This window comes from Gadus macrocephalus, chromosome 4 (genome assembly GCF_031168955.1).
Source record: "Gadus macrocephalus chromosome 4, ASM3116895v1".
Taxonomy (NCBI): Eukaryota; Metazoa; Chordata; class Actinopteri; order Gadiformes; family Gadidae; genus Gadus; species Gadus macrocephalus.
In genome coordinates this window covers 14,671,088-14,686,449 of record NC_082385.1, presented here as the reverse complement: position 1 = coordinate 14,686,449, position 15,362 = coordinate 14,671,088, and the positions used below count along the sequence as shown (strand labels likewise).

Sequence of the window (15,362 nt, the reverse complement as noted above, 5' to 3'; positions counted from 1 at the left end):
AAAATTAGTCGTATTACGATGACCCATGTTTACGTTATTAATCCGAAAATTACTGACATCTCACATTTGCCAAGGATCATATGACCATAAACACAATTATATTTCAAGTATAATAAAAAATATAAATAAAATATATTATATAAATAAATTGTACAGAAATCCCATTACATTTTCTTTACAAAATGACATGCAGTGTCATTTTCAGAACCCCCCCTCAAGGCTAATACCAAATAACCAGCATGTCCGTGTTGTGTTCCCAGGAAGCACAACTACGCCGCCGTGGAGATGCCCCCGATGAACGGAGACACGCCCCACGACATGGGCCCCGGGGGGGGCGGGGGGCACGAGGTGGGGGAGGAGCTGCAGTGCACCCGGCGGTAAGGAACTAACCCTCCTCATGCACCTCCTGCTCCAGACCCTTCAAAGAGGACGACGGGTGGACCTGGGGACGGGTCTGCTGGATGGCGTGAGGTCTTCCTTGTGTGTTCAAGGACCTCTAGTCCTCGACCAGGTGTGAGGTTGAGGGTTGCTCGTAGGCTTGTCAACATCACACCTGGGCGGAATCCTGAGACCAACCAGTCGTGTGTGTGTGTGTGTGTGTGTGTGTGTGTGTGTGTGTGTGTGTGTGTGTGTGTGTGTGTGTGTGTGTGTGTGTGTGTGTGTGTGTGTGTGTGTGTGTGTGTGTGTGTGTGTGTGTGTGTGTGTGTGTGTGTGTGTGTGTGTGTGTGTGTTGGGTTTTCTGGTTGTGTGTATTCTGGGTTGTGTATGCTAAGATCTATGGTTGTCTTAAGGTTTTGCGGGGGCCTGATTCTGGACGTCAAACGGAAGCTGCCGTTCTTTGCGAGCGACTTCTACGATGCACTGCACATCCAGACTCTGTCCACCATTTTGTTCATCTACCTGGGCACCGTCACCAATGCCATCACGTTTGGCGGGTTGCTAGGCGACGCTACGGACAACATGCAGGTCAGTTGGCCCTCTTCATCCTCAGTGGTTCTGTCTTTCGGCACTGGTGTCATAGTGGTGTGGTCCTGGTCGATTATGGGCTCTCTGCATGTTAAATTGTAAATGGACTGCATAAATATACGGCGGTTTTCTAACCAGTTGCCGCTCAAAGCACTTTATCGCCTAACATTCACGCATTCATACAGCCATTCACACACCGACGGTGGTGTCAGCCATGCAAGGCGACAGTCAGCTCGTCGGGAGCAGGTAGGGTTAGAGGCGTCTTGCTCAGGGATACCTAGACACTCAGCTAGGAAGAGCCGGGGATCGATCTAGCAACCCTCCGGTTACAAGCCAACCCGCTCTACCTCCTCAGCCACATGCCTTGTTCTCGTTCTGTCTTTGGGCACTAGTGTCAGTTGTGGTATCGGTCGACGACGGGAACACTGCGTGTTCTACACACCAGACATCAAGAGGCATACGTTGTCTCATCATGTCATCCTTGCCAGCAACCGTCCACTCTGTCCCCGCTTCACTCTGCATCATGAGCCCGTGTCAGGGGGAATTAGCTGGCCTCTAAATAACCCGCCAGCCAGATTACAGGAGCCCTTCGTAAGGCTTGTTATGGCTGCAGCTCGACCTGACCCCGCAGCCTCTTCTAACTGCTTACTCATGTGTCCGCTCCCCCTACACATTGTGTCCTCCGGCCCCTGCAGCGGCCCTGACTGTTAACACTCCGATGTAGCATGGGGCATGTGGGGGTTGTCTTCACTAGTTTCAGTCTACCAATATGTGCCCTGGTACCTAGAAGGAGTGTTAAGAGCCAGGCCTGGCACGCATGCGCGTGTGCGTGTGAGTGCGCGTGTGAGTGCGCGTGTGAGTGCGCGTGTGTGTGTGTGTGTGTGTGTGTGTGTGTGTGTGTGTGTGTGTGTGTGTGTGTGTGTGTGTGTGTGTGTGTGTGTGTGTGTGTGTGTGTGTGTGTGTGTGTGTGTGTGTGTGTGTGTGTGTGTGTTATGCTAAAAGAATCAGGAAGCACACTGACTTCTAATACTCGCATGAATCTACCTTTTTAGTTTGTCCCTGGAGTGTCACTGTATGTGCTTTGGTTCTGAGGCTGGGTGAAACAGGAATTCACGTCAAAGTGCTGCTGCGTTGCAGGGCGTGCTGGAGAGCTTCCTGGGAACAGCCCTGACGGGGGCCGTGTTCTGTCTGCTGGCCGGACAGCCCCTGACGATCCTCAGCAGCACCGGGCCTGTGCTTGTCTTTGAACGGCTGCTCTTCAACTTCAGCACGTGAGCGAATGATCTCGTGAGAGTTCAACCCCATCGGTGATCATTGGCGAACTCCTGTACCTTCGGCTCACTCTCTAAAACTGGGTTCATCTGACCGTGTCGTTAGACGTTATATGCATTGCATCAGAATCTGAGTTAATTTTATTGCATCTTATTGTAGAAGTACACAAGGGTACAATTGAACAACACAAGAAAAAGTAAATAAAGATAAGTAAAGTACCTGGACATAATCGTGTAGTAATGTTTTGACTCTAACTTCGTATCTGTAACGTAGTGTGGAATTGGCTTTTTTGCCTATTCCTTCCTAAACCCCCTTAATCGCAACGTGTAGATGCATGCTGTTCCCGAATGTTGCTTATAAACTAAGTGTGGTTACACACTGCTTATTACACAGTATGTAGTTGTGAAGTTACCCTGTAACACGTCAATATAAAGTGTAACAAAACTTTTGTCTGAGAAAACGTATATAGTAACTAGTGTATTGTGGGTTTTCTACAGCTCATAATCGTACTGTCTGGCAGTTCAAAGGCTGCAGGCCTGTTTGTTGGTTTCCTCCTCTACCCCACTTCTTCTACATTCACTTCCCGTGCGATGTGACACTTGATGACATGCAGGCTCCCACATGGAACTACAAGCTGGAGAGGGAGATGATAAAGATAGTTTCCTCTAACACATTGCAACCTGAAAGAAAAGCAAAATGCACCGAAATGCACGCTTCTCCCAATTCCCATTGTAGATTGTGACCGCCTCTGAATAAAGAGTGCATTAATCTAAATCAACATCCTGTGTCCAGCCTTCGCACGTACGCACGAGCATACGCACGCACACACAGCCAGCCGAGACCAGGTTATGTTCCATGATGAATAATTCATTCTCTTCTGATTTCTCTCTGAATAAAGGCGGGGCCAAGCCCACTAGCCATGTTTCCATTGCACGCCTGAGCGGTCTTCTTGTCCCGTTGTCTGTAAGCGCTCGTCTGTCCCCGGCAAATTATGTCTAATTGAGTCATGCGCACGCCACCAACTGCAGCCCGGGCCCGGAATCCTTAAAAGAAATTGGTAACAATATAACATTTGCCCTGTGAGGTGTGTTTGTCAGACATCCACAAGGATGATTGACAAGACATCTTGGCAAAAAAACCAGGGTGAGGAGGGAGGAATATGCCAAATCTCACCTGAGAAACGCTATGTTGGTCTCAAACGCAAGCAGAGGTCCCTATAATGACAAAAGAATCCATGATGATTTACTAAACAATGACCAAAAACATTTACTTCCAACACAAGAACTCAGTGCAAAATGGAGGCGTCATTGCGATGTCCAAGCCCTGTACACATTGGGCTGCAGACATGGGGGATTAAGTCCAGATTAAAGATTAAACCCAGTAGTTGGGCTGGGCGTCCCGACCCCCCCCCCTTTCAGTATGGTCTGTGACTCCTCCCTTCTGGCAGGACCAACGGCTTTGACTACCTGGAGTTCCGTCTGTGGATCGGGCTGTGGTCGGGGGTGTTCTGCCTGGTGCTGGTGGCCACGGACGCCAGCTTCCTGGTGCAGTATTTCACCCGCTTCACCGAGGAGGGCTTCTCCGCCCTCATCAGCTTTATCTTCATCTACGACGCCTTTAAGAAGATGCTGAAGCTCGCCCACCACCATCCCATCAACACGGGCAACCTCGTCCCGCAGTACGACTGTCGCTGCATACCCCCCTTACCAGGTAGGCCCACCCTACCGGGTAACGCAGCCCACTCTCCCCCACGTACCAGGTAGGCAACCCTCCCCCCCGTACCAGGTAGGCAACCCTCCCCCCGTACCAGGTAGGCAACCCTCCCTCTACCAGGTAACACAGGCAACCCTCCCCCCGTACCAGGTAGGGTATGGGGGATAGGGTATCCTCCTTACCTCTCCCGGTACCAGGTAATACAGGCCCCTTCCCTCAGGACAAGGTTATCATAGCAACATCCTCCCCGTCGCTGTTTAAAAGCTTCAACTTCTACTTCCCCTTATGATGAGTCAATGGGGGGGGCCTTTAAATGGTGCTTTTCTGAACTGCGGCCACTCAAACCTAGTGCCTGACATATGCCCATTCCCCAATTCATGCACACATTCACACATTCTGACACACATTCACACACCGATGCCGGTGTCGGCCATGCGAGGTAGAAACCAGTAGCTGGCAGGCACACTGCAAGGTGTCGGCCATGCGAGGTAGAAACCAGTAGCTGGCAGGCACACTGCAAGGTGACGGCCAGCTTGTCGGGAGCGGTAAGGGGGAGGTGCCTTGCTCAGTGACACCTCGGCCCTTGCCAAGACAACCCTTCTTCCCCTGAGCCGGCCCCGGCTCGGCCATGCCCTAAGTCACAAGCTTTGTGGGGTTTACTGACACGAGGCCGGAGAATAAGGCAAGGAAGAGGCAACATCCAATCACACCCTTTTAAACACTCAATAAACTTTTAATAGAAGTCGAGTTGTTTGGCTTCATGAAAAAGAAAACTGACAGATTTTAAATATTCCTGTATTAATTCTGAATGCTCGAATTGTCAAATTTGATTCCTTATCTTCTATATTGTGTTTTTTGACCAGGTAATTTGACGGATCTATACAGCAATGATACCTCCTGGGGCAGCACTACTCCAATGGTAGGTCGTGTTTTCAGTTTTCTTTTCAAATTTTACTCTTTGCGAAGCTGTGCATGTTCCATTCCCCCCTTTTATCAAAAACATGAAATAAAGTAACATGTCCCTGGTGTGTGTTCCTAGCCGGGGAACGTGACGGTGAACGTGAGCTGGGCGTCCCTGGACAAGGAGCAGTGTCTGGGCCTCCGGGGCTCGATGGAGGGCAGCGCCTGCACCTTCGTGCCGGACATCACCTTGATGTCCTTCATCCTGTTCTTCGGGACCTACACCTGCTCCATGTGCCTGAAGAAGTTCAAGACCAGCCGCTTCTTCCCCACCACGGTGAGTGCTAGAGTGTAGACGCTCTCTGCTGGATGCGGTCCGGCCGGCACTTTGGAGTGGCGTATATGAGTCACAAGGAAGATTAAAGGTTTAGCTTGAACAAAGTTTGCTCATCGGATCGTCCAGGAATTGGTTCTCGGAAATACGTAAACACCTATTTGATCAGTGACTAGCTCAGGAGGTAGTGGTTTGACTGGTAACCGGAAGGTTGCTAGTTCAATCCCCGGTGCTCCTGGCTGAGGGTCGAGGCGTCCCCCGCTTCAACCAAAGCGTGCCTTGCATCTCGCTTTGGTTGAAGCGTCTGCGTAATCCCCTCAATGTGAGTGGACCCCAACAAGCTGCTCCCTGCTGGATGCCTTCGCAGTCCTGTAGCTCTTTGAAGCAGGTTCTGTGTAAATTCCTCCAGGGGAGTCGTTTACGCCTGACTCTGGGTGGAGTTACTTTGCTCTGTTGTGGAATCTGCATTTACAAAAAAGAAGAAAAACAACCTAACTAGAGGCCATGGTCTTTCGTGTCTCTCGACCTGAGTTGCTTGTTAAGACGGGTTTCACAGGTGACGCCCAATGCTTTAGTTTCTCGACGGCAGTGTAAATATACGTTCATGAAATGGTCTGTTTTAATGAAACGACTAAAAGAATACCAACTATTTGATCCCCAGGTCAGGAAGCTTATCAGCGACTTCGCCATCATCCTAACCATCTTCCTGTTCTGCGGCGTGGACGCCTTGGTGGGCGTCAACACACCCAAGCTGCTTGTTCCCAGCGAGTTCAAGGTAACCCCCCCTCCCTTCCTCCTCCTAGTTTCTGTTTGGTTTAACTCACACTGATGATCATATCTTGCCAAGTTCCAAAATCTCCCCAAAACCCAGATCACTCCGATTTCCCAGAACACATTCTTCTTCTTCTTCTTCTTCTTCTTCTTCTTCTTCTTCTTCTTCTTCTTCTTCTTCTTCTTCTTCTTCTTCTTCTTAATACCGTCCCTTGACACCATGCCAGGATGAGATTAACTATTACCTGAAACTAAGACTCTCCTCCTCACTCCTTCTCCCCGCCGCGAACCGAGCACAGCCAGGGCTGGCGCAGCTTTCGATAGAGCGAGAGCCAAACGAAGAGGTTCTTTTAGAGAAAGAGGACATGATAGGGTTTCAGGCGAGCGCTTCACGCATCACGTAACAGGGTGATTAAGGGGCTGGGGGGAAGGAACGGGGTGTCTTATGGCTCCGCACAGACGCAGCTTTGTTAAGGCCGCACACGTGGCCGTCATGCAACCGTACTCCAGTCCTTTAATATCCCCCGTGACTGCGGGCGTTTATTTTACAGTCATTTATTGTGTTCATCATGTAAGGAGGATATAATGATCATGTTTGCCTGACAAACGTGGACATTGGGTTATTGGATACAGCTGTTAGGATTGCACAAGTTCATTGAGGGATAGACCAGCTGGCATTAAATACGTTTTATGTACTATTTACTTTTAATATACACTACCGTTCAAAAGTTTGGGATCAACCCGACAATTTCATGTTTTGCATGAAAACTCACACTATTATTCAGAAGTTTTCTGCTGTGCTAACATAATTGCTCAAGGTTTTACTCATGATAAATGTCCCTTTTATCACGATTATCGAAACAATTTCCCATTAGAACACAGAAGTGATGGTTGGTGGAAATTGCCCTCTGTACACCTATGTTGATATTCCATAAAAAATCGGCAGTTTCCAGCTAGAATAGTCATTTACCCCATAAACAATGTCTAGACCATTGGTTCTCAAAGTGCGGCCCGCGGGCCAATGGCGGCCCGCGGAATCATTCCTGGCGGCCCGCAATAACATACATAATTATGTAAGTTATAAAAAATATATATATATATATATATTTTTATTATTAAATCAATATTAATTTAAACAAATATAAAGAGAAAATTCGACTCTCTCTAGCTTTCAATTAAATCCTTTTAAATGTTTTAGTTTTAATCCGGCTGTACATTACTTTGAAAGGGTGAACCTCAGTTTCATGATTTAGACCTCACTTGACCTCACTCCCAGAGGTCCACGGTGCGGGTGCAATGTTTTTTTTCACCACTGGGATGCTGACGGCCCTCAGTCAAATTTTGGGTTCCTAAATTGGCCCTCAGTTGTCAAAACTTTGAGAACCCCTGTCCTAGACTGTGTATTTTCTGATTCATTTTATTTTATCTTCATTGAAAGAAACTGCTTTTCTTTAAAAAAGAAGGACATTTCTAAGGGACCCCAAACTTTTGAACGACAATGTATATACTATTATTGTCGTTATTATTTGACCTGTGGACTGTGTGTGGTCAGACCCCCCCCCCCCCCCCCCCGTGTGTTCCTCATCAAACACGCTGTAGGGGTATGTCCTCCATTCCAATCCATCTGCCCTCCCTCCCCCTGCTCACTGTGTGCCCCCCCTGCAGCCCACCCACCCCGGCAGGGTCTGGTTCATCCCCCCGTTCGGAGGCAACCCCTGGTGGGTGTGCCTGGCGGCGGCGCTGCCCGCCCTGCTGGTCACCATTCTCATCTTCATGGACCAGCAGATCACCGCCGTCATCGTCAACCGGAAGGAGCACAAGCTCAAGGTGGGTGTTGGAGTTTTCTTTTGTTGTTAATAAGTTCAGCATCTGCTTTCCGGCACATGCTGAACTTGAATAAAAGGCAACCTAAGCAATCAATCCCTCTCCTCATAACAGACCCCTCCCTTGAAGGGAAGGATAATACAATAATGATAAGAAATAAAGAAAGTAGAATAAAAACAACAAATGTTTTTGCATCTAAGGCTGCTTGTTTAGTCTGAATTTTGATGGCTTCAATCGGAGTGTGACTTCTGACTAACGAGGTTCTGATTGGTCCTCCTGCAGAAAGGGGCGGGCTACCACCTGGACCTGTTCTGGGTGGCGGTGCTGATCATCGTGTGCTCCTTCACCGGCCTGCCCTGGTACGTCGCGGCCACCGTCATCTCCATCGCCCACATCGACTCCCTAAAGATGGAGACCAAGACCTCCGCGCCCGGGGAGATGCCCAAGTTCCTGGGAGTCAGGTGTGTGTGTGTGTGTGTGTGTGTGTGTGTGTGTGTGTGTGTGTGTGTGTGTGTGTGTGTGTGTGTGTGTGTGTGTGTGTGTGTGTGTGTGTGTGTGTGTGTGTGTGTGTGTGTGTGTGTGTGTGCTTAACTCCCCTGTTCTCCACCTCTCAGGGAGCAAAGGGTCACGGGGGTCATCGTGTTCATCCTGACCGGACTGTCTGTCTTCATGGCTCCCATCCTCAAGGTTGGTATTAGGCGGGTAACCATGGGCAACGTGGATTACTGTCCAGCTCTTTTAGGATCGACTCGCTGTTGCCCTTCATTTTTATTTGATAACCGTTTTATATCTTGCCATCATCCGATTATGTTTGAGGCCGGTGGTTGGGGATAACGGTGATGTGTTACACACGTGTTCTTCTGGGCTTAAGATCAGGTTGAAGCTCCTCTCCAGTTTCCATGACCACCCGCCAAAAATGTGACCTGAGTGACACCCGGCTGTGGGCAGGGCTTGGGCTCCCTCTAGTGGCCAAACGATGAAATCATCAATCAAATGGGGCTCTTCTTCTGGAGTTTTGCAGCTGTAAATGAAATGATGATACAAAAAGAGCATTTCTTTCTGGTCTTTTTAGTCTTTATCATTTATACTTTTTTCCATTCTCCACTTTGTGGTATGGATGTGTTGTTCAGTCATTGCCAAATAACAGCAAAGACCAAACACAATCATTTGATGTTCTTTATCAGGACCATCAAATTGAGACCCTAAACGTGCTTATTATAATCCTAAAATGAGATGCTGAAAGCCCCAAATCCCAGACTAAAAACCTATCCTATCCTAAACCAATCCACCGGCTCAACGCATACCTTCTCCTCATCACAAGTATTTAAAGCCCCGGGCTAACGGCCTATACGTACATAATGCAGGTCATCTCCTGGTTGGTAAGGTTGTCTCTGTTGTGTTCCAGTTCATCCCAATGCCCGTGCTCTACGGAGTGTTTCTCTACATGGGAGTGGCGTCGCTCAACGGAGTCCAGGTGGGTCGCCAGTTACATCTCACCACCCTGCTCTACCGAGAAACACCCAAACAAGCTACACTTTCACATAACCAGTAAATGCACACCCTGATACCGATCCCCAGCGTACGAACAAAGGCGTGTCTCATTGGAAGGCATTCTTTCCGTCTCACCTTCCGAGACTTCATTGGTTTCATTATCTTGAATCGTATCTCTTCCATGTCAGTTCATGGACCGCCTGCAGCTGCTGCTGATGCCCGCCAAACACCAGCCCGACCTCATCTACCTGAGGCATGTCCCGCAGCGCCGCATCCACCTCTTCACCTTCATTCAGGCGCTCTGCCTGGCCCTGCTGTGGATCCTCAAGTCCACCGTGGCCGCCATCATCTTCCCTATCATGGTGCGTGACCGACCGAGGGGGGGAGGGGAGGGCGGGGGAACTGTACAGAGAATATACATCTGTAAGGCTTCAAATACAAGTTTCATCGAAAAGTTTCATCCACTCGGTAGAAGATCTATATTAAATAAATGGGGAAACAAGATGTAACTTTGCCCCTTTCAGTTTCTGGTCCAGGCTCTGTGCCGCCTCCACCAAGAAGTTCTGCTATAACACAGTAGGCTTGCTGGATCACAGGTTCTGCTATAACACAGTAGGACTGCTGGATCAGAAGTTCTGCTATAACTTAGTAGGACTGCTGGATCAGCGGTTCTGCTAGAACACAGTAGGACTGCTGGATCTGAGATTACTAAGGAGCAGGTTAGGGGTAGTGTGTCCCATTTAAGAATGCCTACAGGTAGAATGTGGAGATCAGGGATCTAACCCAGATGCATTCAACTGTGGGTCGAACCCACCCCTCCTCAGTACCCTCACTAATGGCCCTGATGCCCCTGGCCTCTCGTCGCTCCCTGGCCTCTCGTCGCTCCCTGGCCTCTCGTCGCTCCCTGGCCACTGGTCGCTCCCTGGTTGGGTTCACGCAGTATCTGTACAGTGCAGTGACAGACTGCTTTGTGCTCAGATCCTGGCTCTGGTGGCGGTCCGCAAGGCCATGGACTACCTGTTCTCCCAGCACGACCTAAGCTACCTGGACGACGTCATCCCCGAGAAGGACAAGAAGAAGAAGGAGGACGAGAAGAAGAAGAAGAGCAGCAAGAAGAAGGGGAGCATCGACAGTGAGATCGACTTTGTGAGTTGACCGCGTTCCTCTGGGTTTGTAGCGTTGCCTGTGTAGTGAGCGTTGCCTGTGACATAGGCCTCTAAGAGAAGGGTGTCCGCTCAGTGATCTGTTAGTCAGATGGCTATGGTCGGCCAGAGTTATGTTTATTTCATAATGTTGATCCATTTCTCCGTCAACCCTCACAGTCTGAGTATCCCTCCCACGAACATATCCCCGGTATTAAAATCTCTATGGATACTATGGAGCAGGAGCCAATGTTGGGGACTCAGTTTGATAGTGAGTACCTGTACAGCTATTTGGTGACCTTTTGGGTTTCTCAGAACCCAAAACATTCTCTGGGGAATAAAGACTATCAATCTTCTTCCTCCTTCCTGCTTTCTTGAGATTTCTTCACCCTTCCCTTGCATGAGAGGAATTGGACAAAAATACAACCGGTCCTCCGTCTATTTCTGTTTCCTTATGAAAGTCTCGAGGCTTATCATAACCATTGCGTAAATACGACTCTTACTTCCTTAACACCTGTGGTATGTTTCCTTTTGTTGTGTTTGTATGCACCGTCTCCGGTGTGAAACAATGACTAACCCATTAAAACAAAGGACTGCTTTCACCGTGTGTGTTGCGCTGTGCTTCATGGGAGGTCTGGCTCTCAGGGGGGGTTGAACATTAAAAGCTTTACGTCGACTCTCCGTCCTCAGGAGATGCATCGAAAGCTTTCCTCAACCCGCACTCAGCATGCTGACCCCTACTTTGACTCCCTCACACTGGCAGAGTAAGTAACCGCTGGCTCCCTGCCCCGCACTGCTTCTGATAACTGATGAATCTGTATCGATGTGGGATATCTGCAGACGGCATGACCTGTGTTACTGCCTGATATTAACTAGTTGTGTTGTTTTTTTTTGCCATTTAAGAGAAGCATAATTGCATACACATACGCATGTTAAACTGTTTTCATGACACAGTGATGCTTTCAAATGGATGTTCATATTGTGTCGGGAATGGTGTGACCCTGATACCTACCCAGCACGTTGCATTGTTGAAGGAAACGTGAAACGCAAGATGTGTATCCATTGGTCATCAGGTAAGCTATAGCATTTCTGCCATGGAGGCACATTTTAGTAACCCTGGCCACCTCTCCCTTCTCCGTTCCAGTCTCGACAGGGATCCCCATCAGAAGTCTGCACCTCAGAGCCGAATGGAGCTGGCCGCCGAAAGCAACGGGTTCTGCTGGAGGAATAAAGGCTCTGAGACGCCCATGTAAACCCGTCCACCTCCCAGCACTGAGAGAACCAAGGAAAGCACATCTGCATCAAAACCAGCACCGCTAGCCAACCCAACCAGGCCCCACACTGCATTACCACCCCTCTGCAAGCAGGGGGACGGGATCTTTGTTTTAAAAAATGTCCGTTGTATGTCAATGTGAAATGTGTGCCGGTGGCACTGAGTGCGTCACTTGACGGACGTGGTTTATGAGGACAGCGGTGGGCCTCCTACCTCCAAGTGTATTTGAGGTTTTTCATGCAAAGTCATTAATTAATTTGAAGGCACCCCTCAAAAGCTGTTAATTTTTTATTTAAGGTAAATCTGGAAAACAAGGTGTTTCAGACGCTGATAATGTGACATGTGGACTATGACTGTTCAGACCAAAGCGACGTCCTTGCGAAGGGTTTTTATTTTATGTTTATACCCGTGTAGTACTTTTCCAATGTTCGTGATTTTGTATTTTGTAAAAATGCATCCGCAACAAAATTGGACTCTTCATTTTTAATTTTTAGGATTGTATCGTGTCTTAAGCGTTTTTTTTATATTAGATCTGTACTTCTAGAATCATTTGCTTTAAACCATAAAAACACAGCTTTATTTAAAGGGTCAAGAGTCCAAGGTCATAGCATGTATCTGTTGTGGGGAAATATATAGTGCATCAATTTTTTATTAACGTGATGCATATGTAATTATGTTCCATTATATTTTAGAGACATCAATGATTAAATCATCTCCTTAAACCTGCCGTTATGAATACAAATGTGCAAAGCATCCTAATTATAACTTTTTTTTAAAGCTGCAAACTTGCAATTTTTGTGCAATCCAGATGACCACTTTCAGTCTCCCTTTACAAACAAACCAAGGATTTAACACCATGACCTGTATTCTACCACGTAACAATCCTTCTCTTAAAGCACACCCTAATCATGTAGTTTACTAATGTGTCTTAATAGCTTTAGTTCTCCTTCTATGGAGGTGCCAGGCTCAACACACTGAGAGAAGTGAATAAAACCGTTACCTGGAATACTGTTTCATCTATTAATGGCTTTTAAGGTTTCGGTTTTTTTAATGTTGCAAAAATGGCGTATGCATCTGCAGCCATCAAAAATCTCTTTATTTTGAATTAAAACGTAACATTTGACCAGTGTTACATTTTTACCAATTTTTTTTTTTACAATTTCTCACAAAGAAAGGCAAACTGCTTTAAATTGTTTCTTATTTACAGTTATTTATCTTGATTACTCTCAATTTTGGAAAACTTTTAATTTTCTCAGGCCAAATACTTTGAAACTATGCAATTCTTGATGTCGAACCTGAATGTTCAATTTTTTTATAAGTTTCAGCTGTCTGACTTTTTTTTCCAAGGATATTTGTATAGATTACTGCCAGAGATCATATTTCATATTTCCCATCTAAATTCTTAGATCTAATTGGTAGGCTACTTCTCAAGCAAATGTATCAATGTGCTAATTAGTAATTTTTTATTTAATGTGGACCTAATACTAATCTATGCAGTTATTTATAAGGTGAAGGACAACACCCGAATATATTAGTAGCGGTAATATTTAAACCTGAAGAGAGTTAGACTCGAGTTGTTATTTAGATTACCAGTGCTTTACCTGTATTTATATTATCTGGGCTTCACAATGAATGTACAATTTTCTACACAGAAAGAATACAAGCTATCAAAACTGCAGAAAGAAGGCAGAGGTGAAGACTTGGGTGAGAGTACTTCATGCCGTAGTTTTTTTTATTGAATGAATTGAAGTATCAAAACAATAAAAATAAAAAAAGTAAATGTTGTTGACATTGCAGTGCTTACGTAATTTGAAATTTGAGGTTTTGATGGTAACTGAGTGTTTTTTAATTTGATTCAAGTTCAGACCTTTGTACTATTTCATGAGACATTAAGGGAAAGTCTTGGCCCCTTGAATACGTATTTGATAAGGGTAGAACCTAATTCGAACATAATTAGATTGATATCTTCGGTCATATTTTCGTTCTTGCCAAAGCATTAAATAAATTGAAAATCAAGGAATGCAGAAGAATGCAGGGTCCAATCTGTGATAACGTAACCAGAGCAATAGTAAAGTGACACACACCTATTTATTAAGGATACTCTCGACAGGTTAAAGCTAGGGTGGGTAATTTCTTTACTGTAATATTTGGCAAAACTGTCCTAATAGCCAGTCAGCTATATGTAGGTGAAGTTCTCTGAGAATATCTGCTCATAACTTTGCTCTCCCCTGCCTCTGTGGGCCGCACCCAAAAATTGCCACCGCTCATGTACACTTTGACCAATCAGAGCGAGGCTCCGATTCTCCGTTCTTATTGGCTGTGGGACTGTCCGGTCACCTTGGCAACGACGTTGGTGCGTCCCTGCGTGAGCGTTCACGAGCCTAGCGGTCTGACAGTTTTGTACTACTACGGCGGACAACAAATGAATAGCCGTGTCTTCATCAACGGCCCATAAATTTCCCATTCCCCGGATACCATCAACTAACACCACTAAGACAGAGAAAAAAAGAGGAAAGACACTTGTTGAAAGGACAGCTACTAAAAGGGAGGCGGAGAGAGCTCGAAATAAAACCAGAGTAAACATCGGCGTGGCTTATGAGCGATGGAGAGAGTTACGTGACCGGAGAAACTTAAAATCGGACGCTGAGATGGCTATATTTCTTATAGACAGGTAAGGAATTGTGCTATCCCTCCATGGTATATTGCGATGAATATGTAAAGTGTCGGCTGGTATGGTTTTTTACTAAGCAAAGCCACGATAACCGTTACATTACGGTTCTGTAATGTAACCATTTCAATACGGTTCTGTAGGATGTCTTGCATCAGCCGATGGTTCTTTTCCCGGTCCGTTTTATAGGTTAGTTATGGTCACACCAACCGTGGCTGTCGGAATAACACAGAGATTGTGCTAACACGTGGCCTAGGCTTCAACTCAACTGTGGATAATGTCCGAGTCACGTTTGTATAAAAGCTACGTTGACACAACTGCCAAGATAAGCACTGCGAGGGAAGTCTAGCATATGATATTCCATGTATTGTTATAACGTTGTTGCAAGCTAGCAGCAGCCTAGCTCAGTTTCGCGATCGCTTTGAAGTGACGGTTTCCTTGTGTGTAATCTGGCTTTCTGTGTTATTTTATCAAATATATATATTTTTTCAGCACAGTACTGTACATACACAATGATGGACAACGACAGTAAATAGATCATATCGATTGTCAATATTGATAAGAGGGAGACCTAGAAGAATTCTGTTATCATGGAGAAGGAGGTTTTGTTTTGTTTTTTTGTTTTTTTTGCTTTTGTTCTTATGCTAACGAACTACAGTTGCAATTAGTTTGCTATCTTGCTTGGCTGATACAGCTACCTTTCTTAGGCCTACCAGCGCAATGGCAATGATTTTAAGATAACATACATGGTATGTCTGTGAGTAAGATGTTGATGCTATATATGTACTTATGTAGCAATCAGCACTAATGTTTAATTACCTCGGAATCGGACATGGTGTTTCGTCTTCCTATCAATGTAACTGAATTCACATGAACGCGCATAACTGACGTTCGGTGGGAGGAGCTACAGCAGGTAGCGTGGCAGGGACGGGCCAGAGAGCACGCGACGGAATCTCAACGGCTGTTTTCTCCAAAATCGCCCACCCTAGCTTTAACGTGAACGTGATT

The 15,362-nt window shown here is 46.5% G+C and overlaps 1 protein-coding gene across 6 annotated transcripts in view; it reads left to right on the top strand.

Moving 5' to 3' along the window:
- Positions 1-13,385, top strand: part of LOC132456160 (electrogenic sodium bicarbonate cotransporter 1-like) — a 31,293-nt gene extending 17,908 nt beyond the window's left edge. For 4 of the 6 annotated variants that reach the window (XM_060050409.1, XM_060050411.1, XM_060050410.1 and 1 more), the window contains 15 exons: positions 261-377; positions 792-966; positions 2,104-2,237; positions 3,686-3,948; positions 4,815-4,870; positions 4,991-5,188; positions 5,847-5,960; positions 7,622-7,783; positions 8,063-8,241; positions 8,395-8,467; positions 9,186-9,254; positions 9,460-9,633; positions 10,250-10,417; positions 10,594-10,684; positions 11,558-13,385. In XM_060050409.1, the coding sequence (XP_059906392.1) occupies positions 261-377; positions 792-966; positions 2,104-2,237; positions 3,686-3,948; positions 4,815-4,870; positions 4,991-5,188; positions 5,847-5,960; positions 7,622-7,783; positions 8,063-8,241; positions 8,395-8,467; positions 9,186-9,254; positions 9,460-9,633; positions 10,250-10,417; positions 10,594-10,684; positions 11,558-11,733 (2,149 nt within the window). In that variant the 3' untranslated portion in view covers positions 11,734-13,385. Of the gene's footprint in view, positions 1-260; positions 378-791; positions 967-2,103; positions 2,238-3,685; positions 3,949-4,814; positions 4,871-4,990; positions 5,189-5,846; positions 5,961-7,621; positions 7,784-8,062; positions 8,242-8,394; positions 8,468-9,185; positions 9,255-9,459; positions 9,634-10,249; positions 10,418-10,593; positions 10,685-11,103; positions 11,178-11,557 lie in introns of all 6 variants that reach the window. The other 2 variants (XM_060050413.1, XM_060050412.1) reach the window with 2 other exon arrangements.
- Positions 13,386-15,362: the final 1,977 nt, after the last annotated feature.